Below are 21,188 nucleotides of genomic sequence, written 5' to 3'. Positions count from 1 at the left end.
AGCTATTTTTTCCTTCAAGGAAAGTAGCCTAATAATTTTACAGGATCAGATTCTCTAGGTTGAAGAAGTCTTTTAAGGTGATTTAGTCGTCTCCCTGACTAATTTTTTTTTAAATCTTTTTCCTAAACCCTGAGTACATGCCTATTTCAGTGAGAGCAAACACAATCAGAGTCATCACATTTTATCTCAAGACAGCTATTAGATTTCCTCTTCATTACTAAATGAAAAACTGCTTCCCTATAATACTAGTTGCCACTTAATTTTATGTCTTGGGCGCTTCATCAGTAACTCCAGCCCCTCTTCCATGAAACAGCCCTTTGACTATCTGCAGGCTTGGGGCACAGTCCCAGACAGCACGCATCTTCTCGGCAGCCATACCATGCAGTGAGCAGTCAACTGCAGCACGCTATTTCCGTTAAACCACATCCTCGCCATTCTACGGCCAGGAAGTTGTGTTTTCAGACCTAAGAACAGAGAATTTTCTATTTCAAGAGAATACAGTCACAGCAATGTAAAATATGGACTTACCAGTTCATTTTTCGTGTTAAGGTTACTCTCGAGCTCCTCACAGCTCTGTTTTTGTAGCATAGCCTCCTCTTTTAATGATCTGTTCAATTTATCTTGATTTTTAATTTCTTCAAGGAACTGTGCTTGTTTGCTTTTAAGCTCTTCAGTTTCCATCATCTTCTTCTCCAGGTCTCTTTCCAGTCTTTCTACCTCTTCTACCAGTAAAAATTGAATAGTTTATGAACCATTATATTTTCTATTTGAAGAAAGGCAGGACTATTTCTTAAATAACAGCAAAAGAAGTCTTAGAATAGTAGAAATACAATTCTACTTTTTAAATTATTCACTACAGTTTAGGGAAAAAAAGACTATATTGAGCTAGAAAGTGATTTATACTAAAAGGAAGGAAGGCATAATCATCTGGATAACGATTTTAAAAGATAATATTTTAATTCCAAGCATCTGTGTGTTGATAAATGAGGTGGCTTTTTCCAAGTCTCTTAGAAAAATCATGCAAAATTTTATTTGATATTAGTGATTACACTTTGAAGGATGTTGCAAGCATGCTTACAAAATAAAATACCACGTTATCCTGCATGGCAGGTGGATTCTTTACCAGCTGAGCTACCAGAGAAGACACCTCAAGAATCCTTCTAAGGCTTCCTATGATGCTTAGGATAGGACCCAAAAGGTTTTCATCAAGAACTGACACGGCTTTTCATGATTTGGTCCCAAATCCCCTCTCCAGCCCCGTTTTCAAGCACACATTTCTGAAATGATTCCACTTCTTCAGTTTTCTGATGCCTATTCTCATGTGCAGGCTTTTATTCACACCTTCTGTCCGGAACTGTCTTCCTCTATCTCCTACCGGCCTATTTTGCATCTTCCAGGTTTGTTTTTCAATATAAAACACTATGAGAAGCCAGCCCTGACTCTACCCTCCCCAGATAAGAGGCTTCTCAGGAATGCTATGATGCCACCCTGCACCTCTGCCGTGGCCCTCGTCACAGGGGGGTTGGTGTCTGCCTTTCCAAGAGCTCAGCATCACTAAAAGCTCCTCATTAACACTCAAAGCTGCGAATGAATCATAGGCACTTTAAACACTTCCCGCAACTTGACTTCTCTTTGCTTCATTTATGTTTTTTAATGATTCCAAAACATCACCTTCTGGGAAACTAATGTTGAGTTAGGGGATCCCGAACTAATAAACGTTTACCACATTTCTCAAGTGTTGGATCAAACCACATGAAACCACTGTTTTTATCAATAAACAAGGACTAACATCAATTTCAAATGGTTGAACATACAGGTTCATAGCCTGTAACTATTACATAACTATTGTGTTAGGCTACATCATATCTTCCTCTTCCCTTCAAAACTCCCATACTCCTATTTTCTTTTTTCAGTTGATGAGCTCATACTTTATTAATAAGACAGACCCCACCAGTAGAAACTCCTCATTTTCTTAGCCCCAAAGCAACAAAACTAACACCTACACACATCTTCTCTTCCTTCTGATAGAGAAAGTGTCCCACCCCACTTATCAAGAGACATTCTTTATTCTTCTCTGGTCTCATCTCCTTGTCCTCCCAAGGACCAAAGAAACTAAGCCATGATTTGTTTCTTCACTTAACTCTTGAATATTCTGCTTCTTTGATTACCAGCTTTGATGCTTCTGACAATTTCCTGGTGTGGAAGTGATTGGTGAAAATTTTTAAACTTTTTAAAACTCACTTATTAGGTACGAGGGGAGAGAAACTGTGGGAGGAAATTTCTAATCTTTATCCAAGTGTCTTCCTCCCATCCCTTCTTCAATTTGTAACCCAGCATTTGCTCCTTAACTGCTCTCGTCAAGCTCATCGCTATGCTGACAGTCCAGGGCCCTTCTCTGTGCGCATCCTTCTCCTTCCGTCTCAGTGACACTCCACACAGTTGACCACTTCCTCTTCTGAAAACTTCAGACTTTTGCAACCCACTACTTCCTGGTTTTCTCCTCCCTTGATGGCCTCTCTTTCTGTTTTCTTAACTGGCTCCCCTTTTTGCTCTCCCCAACAGCTGCCTGAGAGAGCTAGTTGATTCAGGTGGAATTAAGTATCATTTTTATGCTGCCGACTCCCAAATTTACATCTCTAGGACAGATCTCTTTGAAACGCAGACACACATTTCTGATTCTCTTCTTGGCTGCCTCACAGACATTCAAACTCAGAGTTCTAAGTTCTCCCATTTTTACCAGAAGCTTGAGGATTATCTAATCCATTAGAAAGTGCTGCTGATTCCGCTTCCAAAGTGGATCTGTGCATTCCACATCTATCATCTAAATTCAGGCCACCAACATTCCTAAGCCAATAGCCTTCTAACATGCCCCTTCACCACCACTTCGCCCTGCTTTAAGTCATTCTCCATTCTGCGTACATACAACACCTGCTTAAATGCTGTCAGTGCTTTCTGCTGCGCCTGGAACACACCCAAGGCCCAGGCCCCGTGTCATCTTGCCCCTGCCTCTCCAAACTTGAACTTGAGCTATCCTCCTGTCAGATCAATCTTCTTTCTGTCCCAACCCACCAGCCTCTTCCCAATGGCAAAGTACAAGCTTTTCCCTCTCTCTCATCCTCTTCTGCCTTTGCCTTCAGCTTATATGTCACTTCTTCAGAGAGCCGTCCCTTTACACCACTTTCCAAAAAGGGGTTCAGCTCTGTTCCTTTGTCTGGCTTTAGTTGTTTGTTGTCTGTCTTTTCCACTGGAACGGAAGCTGCATGAAGGCCAGTGCCTTACGTCTTGCTAGCCCTATCTTCAGTGCCACATACAGAGCCTGGCTCACAGCACAGGCCTGATGAGTACTCGCTGAGTTCACTCATCTGTGGTGCCATTTTCTATGCCAATTTTAATAGCATTATAAAGTTAATAACAAATATATCTTTTCTGAATTATTTCTGAAAATAATTTCCTCTCCCATCCGAATTTAGTTTTTTAAAAAATATGTCACCTTACCTAAACTGAATCTCTCAAAAGCTTCTTGCCTGTCCTGAGTGGTTACTGGCCGACCTTCCAAACTTTCCAGGGATCGGAGGTGAAAAATGGTGAACTGAAGGTAATGTGGAAGGGTCACAACTGGATTTTCAGCTAGGATCAGAGAAGTCAAATCTTGAAGTGGTTTCAATTTGCTTACATCTTGGAGCTAAAATGATACGTAATATTATTATTGGCATAACTGAATTTAAACATCCTAAACTACCTAAGGGAAGTAATAAGCCAAGGAAACTGCAATTATCCTGACAAGGAACTTATTCATAAAACGCATTATCCAATGGTAGTTTGAAGGGAGGCACAGAGAGGACTATCTGAGGACCCAGAATGTATCAAGAGCTGTATCTGGCACTTTCCACATGCCATGCCATCTGTGACTCCTCACGGAAACCTATGACATAGCGTCTGAATTCTATAGATCATGAAACTGAGGTTCAAAGAGTTTAGGTGACTTGCTCAAAGCTCAGAGAGTATATGTGAATGAAATAGGATTTGAATTCAAGACTGGGTAACTCTAATCCTATTATCTTTTCATTACTCTGAATGAACAAATCAAAAATATAAATGGCTATAAAAGAGAAATTTTGTAAATCTTCAGATAACTGTTATAGTTGATAATTAAAAGAAATAAGGATACATAGAGACATTCACAGTCCTGAAGTGAGATTTTTACATTTATCCAGGGAGGGATTTTAAAAGGTTGAGAAATACTACTACTAATGGCCAGTGAAAACAATCTCCCCGAATGGATGCTCTTGTTGAACGCAATTCAAATACGAACTGAGACGAGTGAGTGTACAAAATTAGAAATAATAACAGATAAGCATTTATTGAATGAGCTTCTGTATAGTTAACAGTATTAACTAGGGATCAACTACTCTAGGAACATGTGTGGCAATATTAGATGAATTCATGGCTACCTCCTCCCATCACCCACTACACTCCACGCTCTCCAAGGTGACGCTGTGTAACGTGGCGTGGGGCTCGGCTCTGAGTCTTTTGGGGCTGCCAGAGTGAAATGGCAGAGTCACCTTATCAGACCGTCATAAGGATGGAGCAGGAAAGTAGAGACACTGCACAGCATTAAACGAAAGGCACGCACCACTGCTCCCTTAAACTGGAAAAGTTTAAGACACTAAATGACTCTAAGGCTGCGTTCCTTAAAGGTTTTATTTTCACATTTTATCATTTCATCTGAGCCCTATACCACTTCCATAAAGAAGGCAGGGGATAAACTTTTTCCAATTTAAACAGTGAGTTTTAGACAGATGAAAATTTATCCAAAGATCACAGAAGGCAAATCTAGACCCATACTGGAAGTCACCTCTTTTATTTTCTATTCTAAGGCTTAAGTTCTTTAAATTATAGGAGGATTGTTTCCATTTTAATACAGATTTAAATAAATTAATGTTTTCACTTTGCAATGCTTATTGAATATCTAACTGTATAAATGTGACAAGAAAATTATAAAATATACTCATATATTTTATGACAGAGAAAAATAATGTCACCATCAGCTTATGTGAACCATGATAAAACTGCTTTACTACAAAAAGCTAGTGATTAACACTTCCTATAGCACTTAATACTATAATCAAGGTTAATTCAGATTAATTCATGAATTAAAGAGAAAAAAAGAACTCTGCCCCAGGCACGCAGGGACATGGACTCTAGCACAGGCTGAATGACTCTGGGCAAGAGAGCTAACCTCTCTGAGACGTCACTTCAAAATGGGAACAATAAAATGGCACCTAATTCACAGAATTATAAAAATAAACCCCGCACTGTCTCCATAAGGAGAGAACTCAGAGGCTCAGATGAAACGAAAGATGGGAAAATGCTGTGACGCCAACTCTTGTCACCGTGTGATCACGCAAACCCACGTCTGTGTATATTCAACTACCACAGAGAACACTAAGCTATGTCTGAATCTGATGCTTGGTCAAGGACATCAGAAGAAGTCCCATTAAAAGAACAACACTTAGATTTTAATCTTTTTACCTCAACAAGTCCAAAAAATTTAAGTACTTTTGCTACTTTGAATAACTTACCGATGATATCTTGTTGGCTTTCAGGTTGAGGACGCGCAAACACTTTAGCTTCTTCCCTAGCCACACTGGAATATGCTCAATTTCATTCCCTGCAAGGTTCAGCTTCTGTAGACTGTGCAGATTTTCTATGCCTTCAATTTTGCTAGAAACCAAAGGGCAAAATCAAACTTATTAAGTATAATGATAGTGTCCCTTCACTGTATTTTAAAAATCAACAGGCATGGTTTTACGTGGAGTTGCTTTTCACAGCTATAATTTACAAATGAGAATTTAAAAATAGTGGCTAAAAACAAATTTACCAGAACAGCTCCAGTAAACTCTCCATTACTGTCCATGTCCAGGAGTCCCAACTATCTTACTATCAGCCTTTAGGATCCCACAACACAGAAAAGAAGAGGCTGCCTGGGAGAATCTCACTAAGCCCTGTGAAAACTATCAGTGGGCAGCAAGGGGGGAGCTGCAAAGTTCCACAGCACACACGGTGCTATGCAGCCTTCTCCAGGCTTCTAGCCCCGCATGAGAAGAGGCCCTCAGCTACTACCGTAAGTCACTACCAAAAGATTAGCTATGCCAGCTGTAAGACACGCTGCCATGTTGAGCGGGTGGAGCCCCAGAATGACACTGTATTTATGAATAAAGATGTTTTAATCAATATTTAATAAAACATTTATCACCTGCATTGGTGAATTTTCATTGATGAAATATTTTCCTGAGTTGATTTCAATTTAATTCCTTTGTCAATTCTCTATACTGGGCAAACGTACTTATAGTTTTATTCTGTTGAAAATATTTTCATCAGGATCAATTTTTTTTATACAAACTTTACATTAAGGATTTAATTCATTAATCATATTTTCCCATTTCATTTTTTCCATATTAGAGCTTCTGCTGCAGTTAGGTTGTTTTGTTCTTTGGACATTCTATACACCAAGTCTTACGTGGAGGGAAAATACACAGACACAAAGACTCTCAGCACTTGATAACTGTATCGTTTCGCCTAAAGCAAGTTTTCTATGTGTATTTTTAGCCTCTGTCAGTTTTATTATGTTTATTTCTCAGAGTAAGTAATATATATTATGAAGTAGAAACAAGACTGAGGGCATATTTATTACAGAAATGAGCAAAGAACATCAGGATAAGATGCATAGGCTCAAAACAGGTCGAAATATCTTTAGGATCAAAACGACAGGGTTAAAACATTCTGCTACATGCCAACTTCCTTAATGAATAAGGCAGTTCATCACAGACTGCAGCTGGGAAAACGTCCTGTCAAAATGGAACTAAGATAAGATTTGGTAATCAAAAAGTGTATCTCCTTCTTTGGTAATGCTAGGTATTATTCTGTTCTTTAGAAATGCCAAAATATGACAGTTATCCTATGTGAAGGGCTAGACTACAAGTGAATGACCAAAGTGTGTGCTCTTTCAAAGGGCTCTTTCAGTAACACAGGAGTGAGAGTCTACCTCATTAACAAAGATGGCGACCCTGCAGTGCCACCCAAGGAAGTATTTACTCACCAGATTTTGTTGTGTGATAGGTTGAGCTCACGCAACTTCAACAGCTTGTCCACCTTCTCGATCTTCCCGATTAGATTATGGCTGAGATTCAGTATTTCAAGCTTAGTACATTTTTCCAAATTTTCAATATACTAATTGGAAACAAGTGAATAAATGCTTTAAACAACAGACTCCTTGACATAAGCTCGACATATGAGCACATGCATCAGGGGCTGTGCTGATTAGTCACCAGAGACCAAGCCGCTCCTGCTCCCCATCCCTGCTTCCCATCCCTGCTCCCCGTTCCTGCTCCCCTGCACAGAACACTGGTGCGGCTCTCTCTGGTCAGAAGGGGCCACTCTCCTCAAGCTGCCAAACTTTTCTTGCCCTGCAGGAGATGACACTTCCTACATACTGAGAAACTGAAGCCTATTCCGCGAGAGGTTTCTCCATCAGTCCTTCCCGCCTCCTCCACTTCCCTCTGCCTCTGCCTCTCCCTTCCTTCCTTCGAGGCCCAGCTGAGGCGCTCATGCTCTGGCACAATGTCCCCCCGTCTCCTCTCCCTTTGTTCTTGGATCCTCAGCCTTTCTCTCTCCTGGTTCTTACCCTCAAGTTTAGAAAAAGTCACTATTCGGAACTTCCCTGATGGTCCAGTGGTTAGGACTCCGAGCTGCCAATGCAAGGGGCATGGGTTTGATCCTTGGTTGGGGAACTAAGATCCCACATGCCACGTGTGGTATGGCCAAAAAATAGAAACAGTCATGATTCCACAGATATTCACTACACACTTGCTACATCCCAGATGTGGCACCAGGCAATGGCAACATACCAGTGCACCAGACAATTTCCCTGTCACTGGAATCTACACTCAACATGCTCAGTTCAGTTCAGTTGCTCAGTTGTGTCCAACTGTTCACAACCCCATGGACTGCAGCACGCCAGGCCTCCCTGTCCATCACCAACTCCCGGAGCTTGCTCAAACTCATGTCTATCAAGTGGGTGATGCCATTCAACCATCTCATCCTCTGTTGTCCCCTTCTCCTCCTGCCTTCAATCTTTCCCAGAATCAGGGTCTTTTCAAATGAATCGGTTCTTCACATCAGGTAACCAAAGTATTGGAGTTTCAGCTTCAGCATCAGTCCTTCCAATGAATATTCAGGGCTGATCTCCTCTAGAATGGACTGGTTGGATCTCCTTGCAGTCCAAGGTCTTCTCCAACAGCACAGTTCAAAAGTATCAATTCTTCGGCGCTCAGCTTTCTTCACAGTCCAACTCTCACATCCATACATGACTACTGGAAAAACCATAGCCTTGACTAGACGGACCTTTGTTGGCAAAGTAATGTCTCTGCTTTTCAATATGCTGTCTAGGTTGGTCATAACTTTCCTTCCAAGGAGTAAGCGTAAATGTTCTCATAAAACCTGTGTACCTCTGTTCACTCTGCGGCCTCCCATTCAGTATTAGCCTATTGGTAAGGCAACACATCTTCCATCCCTACTATGTATTCAAAGAGTTCTCTGCAAGATAGCCGTTCATTCGCCCATTCCAACAAATACTAAGCAAACAAGGATTATGTGCCAGGAGCTGTTCTGGGTACTGCAAATATGGAAAAGACAGTGATGGATAAGGAACACAAGGCTCTTGATTTCATTTACAGGGAAAGCCAATAAACAAATAGAGAAAACAAAGCTTCCAGGCACTGAAGCATACTAGCAAGAAGATAACCTGATGTGGCAGAACAGAAGTGCCACGGGGGCAGGTCCTGTCGCTGTGTTCACCACTCGGTACTGGTGCCTGGCACGCAGTGGGCACCACATCAGTCTCTGTCGCGGGGCAGAATGAGAGGGAGTGACGGAGGAGGCAGCTACCTGCAGCTGGTGGTAAGAGCAGACCTCACAGAGAGGAGGCGCACTGAGGCGAGACACTAAGAGTAAGCTAGCTGTGTGACCATCTGCAGACAGAGAATACCAGGCAGAAAAAAGCAAGCAGCACAGACCCTAAAAGAATGAAGCTGGTGGCTTCCAGGACGGAGAGGGCTTCTCACACCCAAATCAAACAGCTTCTTCCCAGTCTCCACGCGGTCGGCTGATGCTCTGACATTTTACAGCGTGTCTACTCCTCCTGAAGTTCCTCCTCCTCTGGTCTCCATTCACCACACTCTTGGATCTTCTATGCCAACAGCCCCTTCAGACTTTTTCACTGGGTCTATCTCTCCCAGACCCACTCACTTCCTTTGATTCCCCCTCAATATTTCTCCTCTTAATTCTAGGCATTCTTCACACTCAGTTCTAAGTTCCCCAAATCAGAAACTAAGCTTATTCACTACTATATTTATTCCTACAGCCTAATGTAATACCTGGCATATATAGAAACCACACTGTAAGGACTTACTAACTTGATATTTCATTTTTACAATCTTTAAACTCCAGGATGTCTCCTTTTTTCCTGTTTAATTACATAAGACATAAATATACTCTAATAAAAATTTCAAACAAAACATAAAAAGCTCTCTTCATCAGGTCTTCAGCTCAGTTTTCCCACCAAAAAATCTCACTGCTCAAAGGGAACCCTTGTTAACAGACCAGTGTATATACACCCAGACCTTTCTATTTATTAAAAAAGTATTCTGAGACCTTACTAAAAATATTTTAGAATTTGTTTTTTCCATTAAACATACTGGACCATTTTCCCACATTGACACATAGAGTTCTGGGAGTTTTTGCTTCCGTTCTTGTTTTTCAAGACACTTGATAGTATTTCATGGCGTGCGTGCATGCTAAGTCACTTCAGTTGTGTCCAACTCTTTGTGACCCCATGGACTGTGGCCCACCAGGCTCCTCTGTCCATGGGATCCTCCAGGCAAGAGTACTGGAGTGGGCTGCCACGCCCTGCTCCAGGGGATCTTCCTGACCAGGGATCACACCTGTGTCTCCTGCAGCTCCTGCCCTGCAGGTGGCTTCCTCACCACCGAGCCACCAGGGAAGCCCACTCCATGGTCTACTGCACCGTAATTTTTAAGCAATTCCCCACTGACAGACAACTGGTTATTTCCAAGTTTTCTATTTTAAACAATGCCTAATAAGCATTACTCTTCAGATACTTCTGGATACATGTGTAAGTATTAACAGACATCAAGGAGCAGAACTGCTATGTTGGTGAGTATAAACTCAGTCAGTACAAACTTAATTGCTGGATCAAATAAGCACACTTGAAATTTTGATAAATACTATCAAACTGTTTTCCTAAAATGCTGTACCCATCTATACATCCACTAAGACCAAATGAGAAGATCCATTTCTCACATCTTTCTGAATGCTGAAACAATCTTTTTAATTCTTGTCCATTAGACATACAAGATGGAAAATGGCATCAAACCATTGTTCTAGTTCTCATCTCTTTGACATTAATGGAACTGAATATATTTTCATGTTAACAGCCATTTATAACACTCTTGTGAACAGACTTATCCTCTGTACATTTACCGTTTGGTTGTCTCTTTCTATTGAATCACAGCTGCTCTTTATATCATGTGGCTACTGTTACACATGCTGGAAACACTACCTGCCAGCCTGTTGTTTTTCTTTAACTTTTTAAAAGATAATAATTCGTTAAACACCACTTTTTAATCTTTATGTAAGCTAAATCTGTCAATATTTTTCTTTGTGGTATTAGGGTTGGTGTTCAATTAGAAGGGCCTTCCCAATTCTAAGATTTAAAACTATATTCTTTCCTAATACTTTCATAGCACTTTTGTTGGTTGATTTTTGTTTTGTTTTCATTAAGATTGTCAATGTCCTGGAATTAATTTTTGTGACTGGAGTAGGAGGCATCTAAGTTTATATTTTTTCCAACCAAAAATATTAAGTTGTAAATAATAAAAATAATAATAATAAACAAAAAAAATAAAATAAAAAATAAATAAGAAATTATTTTTATTTTAAAAAATAAAAATTAAATTCCAATGTACTCATGGTGTAGAGTTTATGAATAGAATAAAGTAGTAAACAGTCTAGAGCAGAGATCAGTAATCTTTTTCTGCAAAAGGCCAGGTGGTAACTATTTTTTGGCTTTGTGAGGCATATATAGTTTCTTTGACAATCACTTACTTCCGATATTGTAACACAAAAACAGCCACAGGCAATATGGAAATAAATGAGTGTAGCTGTGCTCCAATAAAGCTTTATTAACAAAAACAAGCAGTAGGCCTAATCTGGCGTTTAGACTGTAGTTTGCTGACCCTTTCTAGGAAGAATCAATACCATGTAGAATAACAGGAGGTTATGAATTTAAAGATGTCACACTTTACACTTCTGATGGAGAACTTTCACTAGAAACACTAAAAGATCTGCAACAAATCCAGCGACATTAGGATGAAATAGTACTGTAAATGCCATATATATATTTTTTTCATTTTAAAGTGCAAAAATTAAAATCAATGTCTGTATTCAGAAATGTTGGTAACCTACCTTAAATTTCTTGCCACCATCTTTGGAAAGTGAAAGGTTCAGAGATTTTACCAAGGCCAAATTTTCCTGTTTAGTAAGTTTTTTAACAAGGGCTTCTGTAATATACCGAACTCCGGCTTGTGAATCAGCTTCTGAAGTTACACAAACAGATCATTATCAGAAGAGGAAGACAGGAATACTTCAAGAAACCAACTGTATTGATGTTATACAACAACAAAAATTTAAACCATGCAATTGTAAAAACAGCTGGCTAGCTCTAATTGGAATGTTTAAGTAATATTTTCCTTTAGGTAGCATTTCACAATGATGACAATGAGTTATGCTTCATAAATATTAACTGTGTGCAAGCTTTGTATTAAACGCTTTACATTAAAAAAATGCAATTTGTACAACAAACCTTTGGGATAGAAATTACTATTCTCCTTTATAAAAAAAAATTAGAGAAACAATTTATTCAAGCTCTTACAGCTAAAAATGTGCAAATCTAGGACTTGAACCTAGGCAGATGAATCTAAAACTTATACTTTTAAGTACGGGCAGCACTGAGGTTTTTAGCAGAATTTTAATGCTAGTTTTATAAAATATATATTGGATTATTTAGCTTTTTGTTTTAAATAAATCTAATCAAGTAAAAAAATAATGGAATTCTTAAAAATGTCCTTTTCCTATTTTTTGTTATGGTAGGAAACTCATGGTAAGGGATCACAACATACTTTATAAAGTACTAACTTAATGGATAGAATACCCTATCTCAAGACCTTCTTGGATATTACAATCAAAGCTTATTAAAGCCATGTTAGCACAGCACAGTGAACTTCTACGCAATATTCTGTAACCTACACGGAAAGGAACCTGAGAGAGAGTGTGCACGTGTATGTGAATGACGGATTCACTTTGCTGCACATGTGAAACTAACACAACACTGTCAATCAACTATACTCCAGTTTAAAAAACACTTTAAAAAAGCCAAGTTAAATTCTACAAAAGCATCCATAAAAAGAAAATTGTCTCTTGGTTCTTTATGAATCAAAGACAATTAATCCTGGGTTCAGATCCAGTTCAGTTCAGTTCAGTCGCTCAGTCGTGTCCGACTCTTTGCGACCCCATGAACCGCAGCACGCCAGGCCTCCCCGTTCATCAGCAACTTCCGGAGTCCACCCAAACCCATGTCCATTGAGTCGGTGATGCCATCCAACTATCTCATCTTCTGTCGTCCCCTTCTCCTCCTGCCCTCAATCTTTCCAAGCATCAATGTCTTTTCAAATGAGTCAGCTCGTCACATCAGGTGACCAAAGTACTGGAGTTTCAGCTTCAACATCAGTCCTTCCAATGAACAACCAGGACTGATATCCTTTAGGATGGACTGGCTGGATCTCCTTGTAGTCCAAGGGACTCTCAAGAGTCTTCTCCAACACCACAGTTTAAAAGCATCAATTCTTTGGTGCTCAGCTTTCTTTATAGTCCAACTCTCACATCCATACATGACCACTGGAAAAACCATAGCCTTGACTGGATGGACTTTGTTGACAAAGTGATGTCTCTGCTTTTTAATATGCTACCTAGGTTGGTCATAACTTTCCTTCCAAGGAGTAAGCATCTTTTAATTTCATGGCTGCAATCACCATCTCCAGTGATTTCGGAGCCCAGATCCAGGCTGTAGGCCAAAGTTTCCCCATGATTACTTATAATAAGTATATATTACATTTATTTTGGTTCAAAAGAAAATAATTTTTAAAATTTGGCCCAATCTAGAGAAGAAAATATTCTAAAGTGTTAATCAAATTAGAAATAACAATGTGCCAGTGGGCAGCAAGGGTACAGTCCAAACTCAATGCTGATGATATTTATGAATAAACACTGACCAGTGTTCATCAGAGCAGGAAATGGCACCCACTCCTGTGCTCTTGCCTGGAAAATCCCATGGATGGAGGAGCCTGGTGGGCTACAGTCCATGGGGTCATGAAGAGTCGGACACAACTGAGTGGCTTCACTTTCAATTTTCACTTTCATGCATTGGAGAAGGAAATGGCAACCCACTCCAGTGTTCTTGCCTGGAGAATCCCAGGGACGGGGGAGCCTGGTAGGCTGCCGTCTATGGGGTCGCACAGAGTCGGAGACGACTGAAGTGACTTAGCAGCAGCAGCAGTATTCATCAATAGAATTTGATGACTGTGATTTCATGACATAGGAAAGAAATCACAAAAAAGTTTTCTTTGTATTTAATCACAGTAAGTAAATTTCTTAAAAAAAGAACCCATTTTTGAAAACAGATTCCTAGACTGACGGAATGCTTTTAAGAAAAACAAAAAAACCTTGGTGAACATTCATATGTACGTCCCTGATGTGAGAATCAGTCCATTCACAGACTGGCAGCTTGCCTATAAGCAGACTGCAACAGTCCAGCGGTGGACAACTTGTTTATACAGAATTAAAGCACTAAGTGACCAGATATGCCTTCCCCTCAACCAAGGATGATGGTAAACTGGCATATGAACTTCAAAGCCCTCTCCTACCACAGGAAATAAAGCTTCCTCTTTCTGGAAACCCTTCTCCTAACCCTTTCAGACATCTTCACCCTCAACCAGAAGCCTCCGTCCTCCACTGTCCTTAGACAATTTCTGTCAAAAACAATGGGTCAAGTTACCAGTAGGATGGATACATGTTATATTTGGACCAAAAATGTAAGTTCAATATTTTCCATCTGTACTTAGAAGAGTATTTGGCGAAATTTGCAGATTCAAAAGCATTACCTTTCTGGTCGTGATAGTCCAAAAGCATAGTGTTTTCACCTATAATCTCGACTTGCTCATACCACTGTCTTCCAGGATGAAAAGGCAGAGTCTCAGATCCGTTTAAAGGTGAAAGTGACCTAGATCTCATATTGGACGTAAGAGATGATGGACTAGGAGAGTGAGATGATGGTGGCATCTTTGTTTTGGAAGTTTTTTGCTGAGGACCTTTCTTCATTGCAAGAAAAAAGCCAGGTATCCATCAAAACCTGTAAGAGTTTCCAGTATATTTAACAAGGTTAATTTTTAGAGCTATCAAAACTATTAGTCTATTTCCAGAACTTTCAAGACTACAAAGTTTTAAATTCATAAGTTATAGATGCTAGAACCCACACTACTCCAAGCTGATGGAAGCAGACACCATTTCAGAGATTGCTGATTACCTTACCAGAGGGAAGAGAGACCTCCAGCGGGTCTTGTACTGACATATACTCCAGCCAGAAGCCTCATCTGTCACTCTGGTTCTCAGTTTATTGGACCAAACTAGTCACAGTGCCTCTTCTAGTTACAAAGAGTTCTGGAGTGCATAAAGCTGGAAATACTCGAGAACCAGTAGCATTTCATGCTGATCAGTGCTCTCTCCTTCCTGCAACAGTTTCTTCCTCTGGCTTCTGGGACACCACACTCTCCTCCCGCCTTCCTGGCCACTCCTCAGCCTCCTTTCCTGGCCAAGGCTCGTCTAGTCACTCTTTACATGTCAGAGCTCCTCAGGTCTCCTCTGATCTCTCTCTAAACTTAACTGACACAATCTAATGTACACCCATGGTTCCCAATGCCACCTTTTTACTGATATTTACATTTTCAACCCAACTCTTCTCTGAGTCCAGACACCTATTCTCAACTGTCTACCTGACATCTCATTGGCATCCTGAATCAACATGTCCAGACTGAGCTTATCATTTCCCTCATTCCGCCCTCATTTTCTTCCCATCCTGTTCCTCCCCCAGCATTCCCTTACTAGTGGACAATGCTCTTGGGAATAAGCCAGAAACTGGGAGTCACTTCCTTCTTCCCATAACCAACCAATCACCAGGTTCTGTCAATTCTACTTCCCAAGTGTCTCTCGAATTAGTCCCTTCTTTCCGTCTCCCTCTCGCCTACTCTAATCCACACACTCATCAAGCTACTGTAACAGCTTCCAGCTGATCTGTCTACAAGCTCTCTTCCCTTCCTCTTCCATCACTACATTGTGGCCAGAGTGATCTATTTAAAAGGTTAATCTATGGGTCTGTAATAAATGAAATATTTATCCTGACCTATGAGATCCTCCATGATATGGCCCTGTCTCTCTAGCCTCACGTCTGTCACTAGCTTCCCAGACTCTGTGGGCTGGAGCCACACAGACCTCTATATCTAATTTCTGGTGTTGCAAATGCTTGCCTTTGGTCTTTCTTTTTTTTAACCTTTTCAGGAGTTCTCACTATATAGTCTGCATATTAACTTTAGTCAAATAAATAATTTGCAAAAGTTTTCTCCCACCCTGCGGCTTCCTTTCTACTAATTGCTATTGTCTTAAAAAAATAAAACGATTTATTTTTAGTGTGCTGGGTCTTCCGCTGCTGCCCGGGCTTTTCTCTAGTTGCCATGCGAGGGCTTCTCATCGTGGCGGCTTCTCCTGAGGCGAAGCACGGGCTCTAGGGTGCTCCGGCTTCAGTCACTGGGGCTCCTCTGCTCTGGAGCACAGGCTCAGCAGTCGTGGCACACGGGCTTAGCTGCTCTGTGGCACGTGGGATCTTCCTGGCCTAGGGATCAAACCCGTGTCTCCTGCGCCGGCAGGCGATTCTGCACCTCTGGGCCACCAAGGAGGTCCCTGTGATACTGTAATTTGATACTCGTTCAAAATTTTTAAATAAATCCAACTGGTCTATTTTTCCTTTTGCCGCCTGTGCCTTTGATGTCACATTCAAGAAATCACTGCCAAATCCAGTGGTATTAGGTAAAAGTCCAAATTCAGATAGAATGCTAGCTAGAGTAATGATGAGAATCAGTTCTTCTCTCAAATTAACTTGTAAGTCAAATCACACAATTAATCTAGTAGAATTTAAGTTCCATGAAAGTAGTGATATTATTCACTGATGTATTCCAGGCCAAGAACAAAGCCTAGAAGATGGCAGATAATTACTATTTATTGAATGCGTTATTCATAAAGAACCTAGAAACAATAAAATGCTATTCAATACTTCAATAAAAGGCTATCTTCATAAGCAGTATCAGTCCTCAATACCAAGAGTCCTAACTTACAAGTTAGGTTTATGCAAAAAAGATTTTCATGGTATACAATTGCTCTTATAAATACATTGCAAACATTATAAATCTGCCAAACTTTAAGACCAAAAAATGTTATAAGATGTACAGGTCTTGAACAAGCTGCATTAACAATGATTCTACTTTGCTCAATATCCATAATCTCCCGTACCCTCACTACTGAAAATGTAAAGTGTGTGTAGGTGTATGTGTTAGTCACCCAGTTGGGTCCAGCTCTTTGCAACCCCATGGACTGCAGCCCACCAGACTCCTCTGTCCATGGGACTCTCCAGGCAAGAATACTGGAGAGGGTAGCCATTCCCTCTTCCGGAGGATCTTCCCGACTAAGGGGCTGAACCTGGGTCTCCTGCACTGCAGGCAGATTCTTTACCACTGAGCCACCAGGCAGGCCCTGAAGTGTGAAGACAAGACACAGACTAATGTTTAGAAAAGCAACCTGCGACCCAGAGTTTTTGGATAGCTCAAATCCTAATGCCAGGGACCGTCCCGGCTGTCCAGTGGTTATATTTCCATGCTTCCAATTCAGGGGCTGTGGGTTCAATCCCTGGTCAGGGAACTAAGGTCCTACAGGCTGTGTGAGGCATGGCAAAAAAATAATGAAATAAAAACAGGAAGGAAAGAAAAGAAATAAATGGTAAAAAAATTAAAAATGGTAAAAAAAAGGTAGCTTTTTAAAACATTTTAATTTTTTTGAAGGAAAAACAGAAAATTTAATACAACAAAAGCATTACTGAACTCATGATCTAGCATCTTAAGGCGACTAGTTTGAAGGTAACAAACACCTGCTAAATTTTTTTTAAGTGATTATTGTTTCACAGGTATACAGTACAACAAGGACAACTGCCTTGTTCCAACAATCTAAATCACTTTAAAGTGCAAATCTATGTCTTTACTTTCTCTTTTGTTTTTTCATGTCAAATCATCCACAAAGGTCAGAAAAGCTTCCTTCAATTCACACAACTGCTATTGATGTCTTAACCACAAAGCTTTAGGACTTAATTTCACAAGTGTGGCAAACAATTTCTATCTTAACATTCTGCCAAGGCAAAAAGTCTCTTAGTAATACGCCTCATTCTGTGTTAGATTGCACTGGTGCTCTCTTTCTAAGTAATAATATACTCAAGCTTGAAAAGAGCTAAGAGGCATGTGCTTTAATAACACAATTTTATTCATTCCTGAATTAAATACAGTTTTCATAAGGGCAAGGGACTTAAAAAATAAGAGAGGAGCAGTAGAGGGCCCAGTTCCCACTTCTGTCTGTCTTTCTCTATCTCACAGCCTGACAGAGAATGATGCAGTCAGAATGGCAGCATGCTACATGCTGCAGATTACGCTTTATACACGTTTTTAGTTTCTTGGTTTCAAAATGCACATACATCCTACATATGTATGCAACGCAATCATTTTGTACCCTGCACATTAGTCTTATCTCTAACTTCTCAAAATAATGAACCATCCTGAATTCCTCTCACAACATCCTAATGACCAAGACTCTTTGGGCCTCACTAGAATATTGTGAGATGTCTCTTGATTAGAAAAACTCTGCCTTACTCAATAACAGAGTTAAATAAATATATTAGAATGGATTCCAGAAATTAAAATCAACTCCTTCCTTTAATGAATTGTAACCTGAAAGATTAAATGATGGCTTTGAAGTCACAGTGCATTCCCAGACCTCCTCCCTGGGTCGCCATAGCCCCTGTAAAGCCTGGACATAGGATCTCACAGAAGAGCTAACTCAGTAAAATGGGATTTACTGTACTTGAGGAAGGACACCGGGCAGCAGTAAAACCTTGAAGCATGAGTTTAAGAGAGAGAGAGCGACGTTGCTCAACCAAGGCTGCGGTCCACAATTACATAAACAACAGAAAGACCGAGCAATAGAAAAGAGAAGACAGGGATGAGAGGCAGGGCTAGTGCGTGCGAAGGGGCAGGATAAACCAAAATCAAAACAAGTCCAGAGCTGGAGATAGTCTGAAAACCCAGAAGGAAGTCTGCAGAATAAAAGAAAGCCACTGGAATGATGTGATAGTCAAAATCATATGATTGAGCACCCTGTCCTTCTGATTCGGAAACTTGCCTTGATCTAACAACCCCTCCACCACAGCTTAGTAGAGGCTACACCTTCACCTCTATCCAGCCTTTCCTAAGATTCCATCATCTCTGATCTTTTCCAAATGAGAATGCTGCTGCTGCTAAGTCGCTTCAGTCATGTCCAACTCTGTGTGACCCCACAGATGGCAGCCCACCAGGCTCCGCCGTCCCTGGGATTCTCCAGGCAAGAACACTGGAGTGCGTTGCCATTTCCTTCTCCAATGCATGAAAGTGAAAAGTGAAAGTGAAGCCACTCAGTCATGTCCGACTCTTCATGACCCCATGCACTGCAGCCTACCAGGCTCCTCCGTCCATGGGATTTTCCAGGCAAGAGTACTGGAGTGGAGTGCCATTGCCTTCTCCGTCCAAATGAGGCAGATCTCTATAATTCACAAACCTTCCATCTCTCTTCCCAGCTACTCCAATAAGCAAATATCCATCCCCATTTCTTGACCTCCATATGCCTCTCCATGGCACCCCTTAGCCCTTTAAGCACATCTCAGTACTTTCCCTATAATTTGACTTCATCCCATACCCTCTGACCCATTTCAACACTCTTACTCTCCAACTAGGCCTTTCAAATATCCTGACTCCTATTCCTCACCAACAGCAATTCTCCCATCCTGTGCTCATCAGCCTTTGCCTCCCACCCTTCATCCCATTCTGACTGCCAAGTTCTCCCACAAAGTCTCTTCCCTAACACTGTACTAGTCTTCTCCATTTCGCTACAGTTCTCTCCAGTGCCCTGCCTCCACATTGCTGTATTCATCCTGATTTCCCAAACTGCTCATCACAGCAAATATTCTGACCCCCTAACTCATTCAAATATTCTGGCTTCTAATTATCCCCTCTTCAAACAAAATACTCCAGTCTCCATCCATTCCACTTCATCTCAACTCAGCTGGCTATCTACTTGCCTCTCCCTTCTAACACCCTGACACCTATGTCCCTCTGTATCCTATTAACATCCCAAGCTCTCCTCTCACATCTCTCTCCATGCTACTCAGGTATGGGGAGGGGGGGAAGCTTCCCAAACCTTTCCATTATTTTTTTTTTTTCAGTCATTCAATTTTATTCCACAACTTTAAGGCACCAAGAACTGTGCTAGATTCTAAGAATACAGGGATGAGAAGGCAGGGCTTCCACACTCAAAACACACAACAGGATCAGGTCTCTGCCCCAACAGCATTCTTCACAACACCTTACAATTACAATTAAATGATTATTTGTGAAACAACTTGATTATTTCTTGTTTCTCTTCTAGAGTCTAGGCCACAAGACAGTAGAGGCACTCTAAAGACATTACCAAACAAATTCTTGCAGATAATGTATATTACGATCATTATTAGCCTCATTTATAAGTGACACTGTATCATTAAGAATTAAGAGCTTGGTTTCTACAACTAAGTCTGAGTTCAAATGTTAATTTTCCACTTTCTGTGTGACACTGGCAATTTATTTAACCTCTCTGACCCACAGTTTCATCTTTTAAGATGGGAATGATGACCTCGTTCAAGTGATTTTAAATTCTAAATCAGTTAATGGGAAGGACTAAAGGACGGAGAACTGAATCTGGCACACACGGTACACTCAAAAGTGATCAGTGAGTATTTTCACAAACGAGGAAACATTACCAAGCCCCAGTCTCACAGTCAGTAGCACAGGTGGCAGAATCAAGACGTGAAGCCAAGCTTTGACTTGAAATGCACCTATCCCTTAACCGTTATACGACAAAGTACTTGCTCTTCCCTTTCTTTTAACTTTTCTTCCCCATATCCTAACTCTCCTTTTTCTCCGCGTACTGGATTCCGCTCGGTTTCAGGACGCCCGTCAGGGTACCAAACCATCCTGGCTCCCAGCCATGGCCCGCAGACACCTGGCACACCTCCGCCCTCCTCCGCTCGGCAGCGGGACCCTACCTTTCACTCGCCCAACCCCCGCGTCCACACCTCCCCACACTCCGGTCCTTCATCCCAAAGCCCCCACCCCGTGCCCTCCTCGCTTCTTATCCAAACCTCCCTCCATCCTCCTCCCCGCGCCGGTTCCGGGCCCTCCCCTCCTTCCCGTCCAATCCCAACTCCCAGGCACACGCCCCCGCCCCAATCCATCCCTCGCTGGGTCCAGGCCTTCCCGCCTTCGCCGCTGGTCCCCACCCGCTCCGCCTGGAGGCCGGAGAACGGCCTAGACCAGGCCTGGCACTCACCACGAAGGAGCGAGGCCGAGCAAGCCCGCCGGACGAGGCCGCGCGGAGAGGTGCCGGTAGTTCCCTTCAGGCGCCCAGCGGCGCGGCAGCCATTTTGTTGTGTTGTGCCGGTTGCCGTGGGGCCGTGCGCGCCGCGTGGGCGGAGCCTGTAGCGGCCACGCCCCTCCCCGGAGCTTGGGGGCGGGACCAGGCTTCCCGCCCCTCAGTCGGCCAGGGCCGCGGGCGCGCAAAGGCGCGTGGGAGCCCGCGGGATCCCGCGGGAGCCCGCGCGAGGCGAGATTTCGCGCTGCCGG

The 21,188-nt window shown here is 41.7% G+C and overlaps 1 protein-coding gene across 4 annotated transcripts in view; it reads right to left on the bottom strand.

Moving 5' to 3' along the window:
* The window catches only part of CNTRL (centriolin), an 89,622-nt gene extending 68,557 nt beyond the window's left edge, over nucleotides 1-21,065 (bottom strand). Inside the window, exons 1-7 of one of the 4 annotated variants that reach the window (XM_018052712.1) lie at nucleotides 20,896-21,065; nucleotides 14,295-14,542; nucleotides 11,545-11,675; nucleotides 7,100-7,230; nucleotides 5,583-5,724; nucleotides 3,496-3,682; nucleotides 529-722 (exon numbers count right to left, since the gene is read on the bottom strand). In XM_018052712.1, coding sequence (XP_017908201.1) covers nucleotides 529-722; nucleotides 3,496-3,682; nucleotides 5,583-5,724; nucleotides 7,100-7,230; nucleotides 11,545-11,675; nucleotides 14,295-14,511 — 1,002 coding nt within the window. In that variant the 5' untranslated portion in view covers nucleotides 14,512-14,542; nucleotides 20,896-21,065. The remainder of the gene's footprint in view (nucleotides 1-528; nucleotides 723-3,495; nucleotides 3,683-5,582; nucleotides 5,725-7,099; nucleotides 7,231-11,544; nucleotides 11,676-14,294; nucleotides 14,543-20,895) is intronic. The other 3 variants (XM_018052709.1, XM_018052708.1, XM_018052711.1) reach the window with 3 other exon arrangements.

This window comes from Capra hircus, chromosome 8 (genome assembly GCF_001704415.2).
Source record: "Capra hircus breed San Clemente chromosome 8, ASM170441v1, whole genome shotgun sequence".
Classification (NCBI taxonomy): Eukaryota; Metazoa; Chordata; class Mammalia; order Artiodactyla; family Bovidae; genus Capra; species Capra hircus.
Note: the sequence above shows the minus strand (reverse complement) of the source record. Positions and strands in the feature narration are given on the sequence as shown.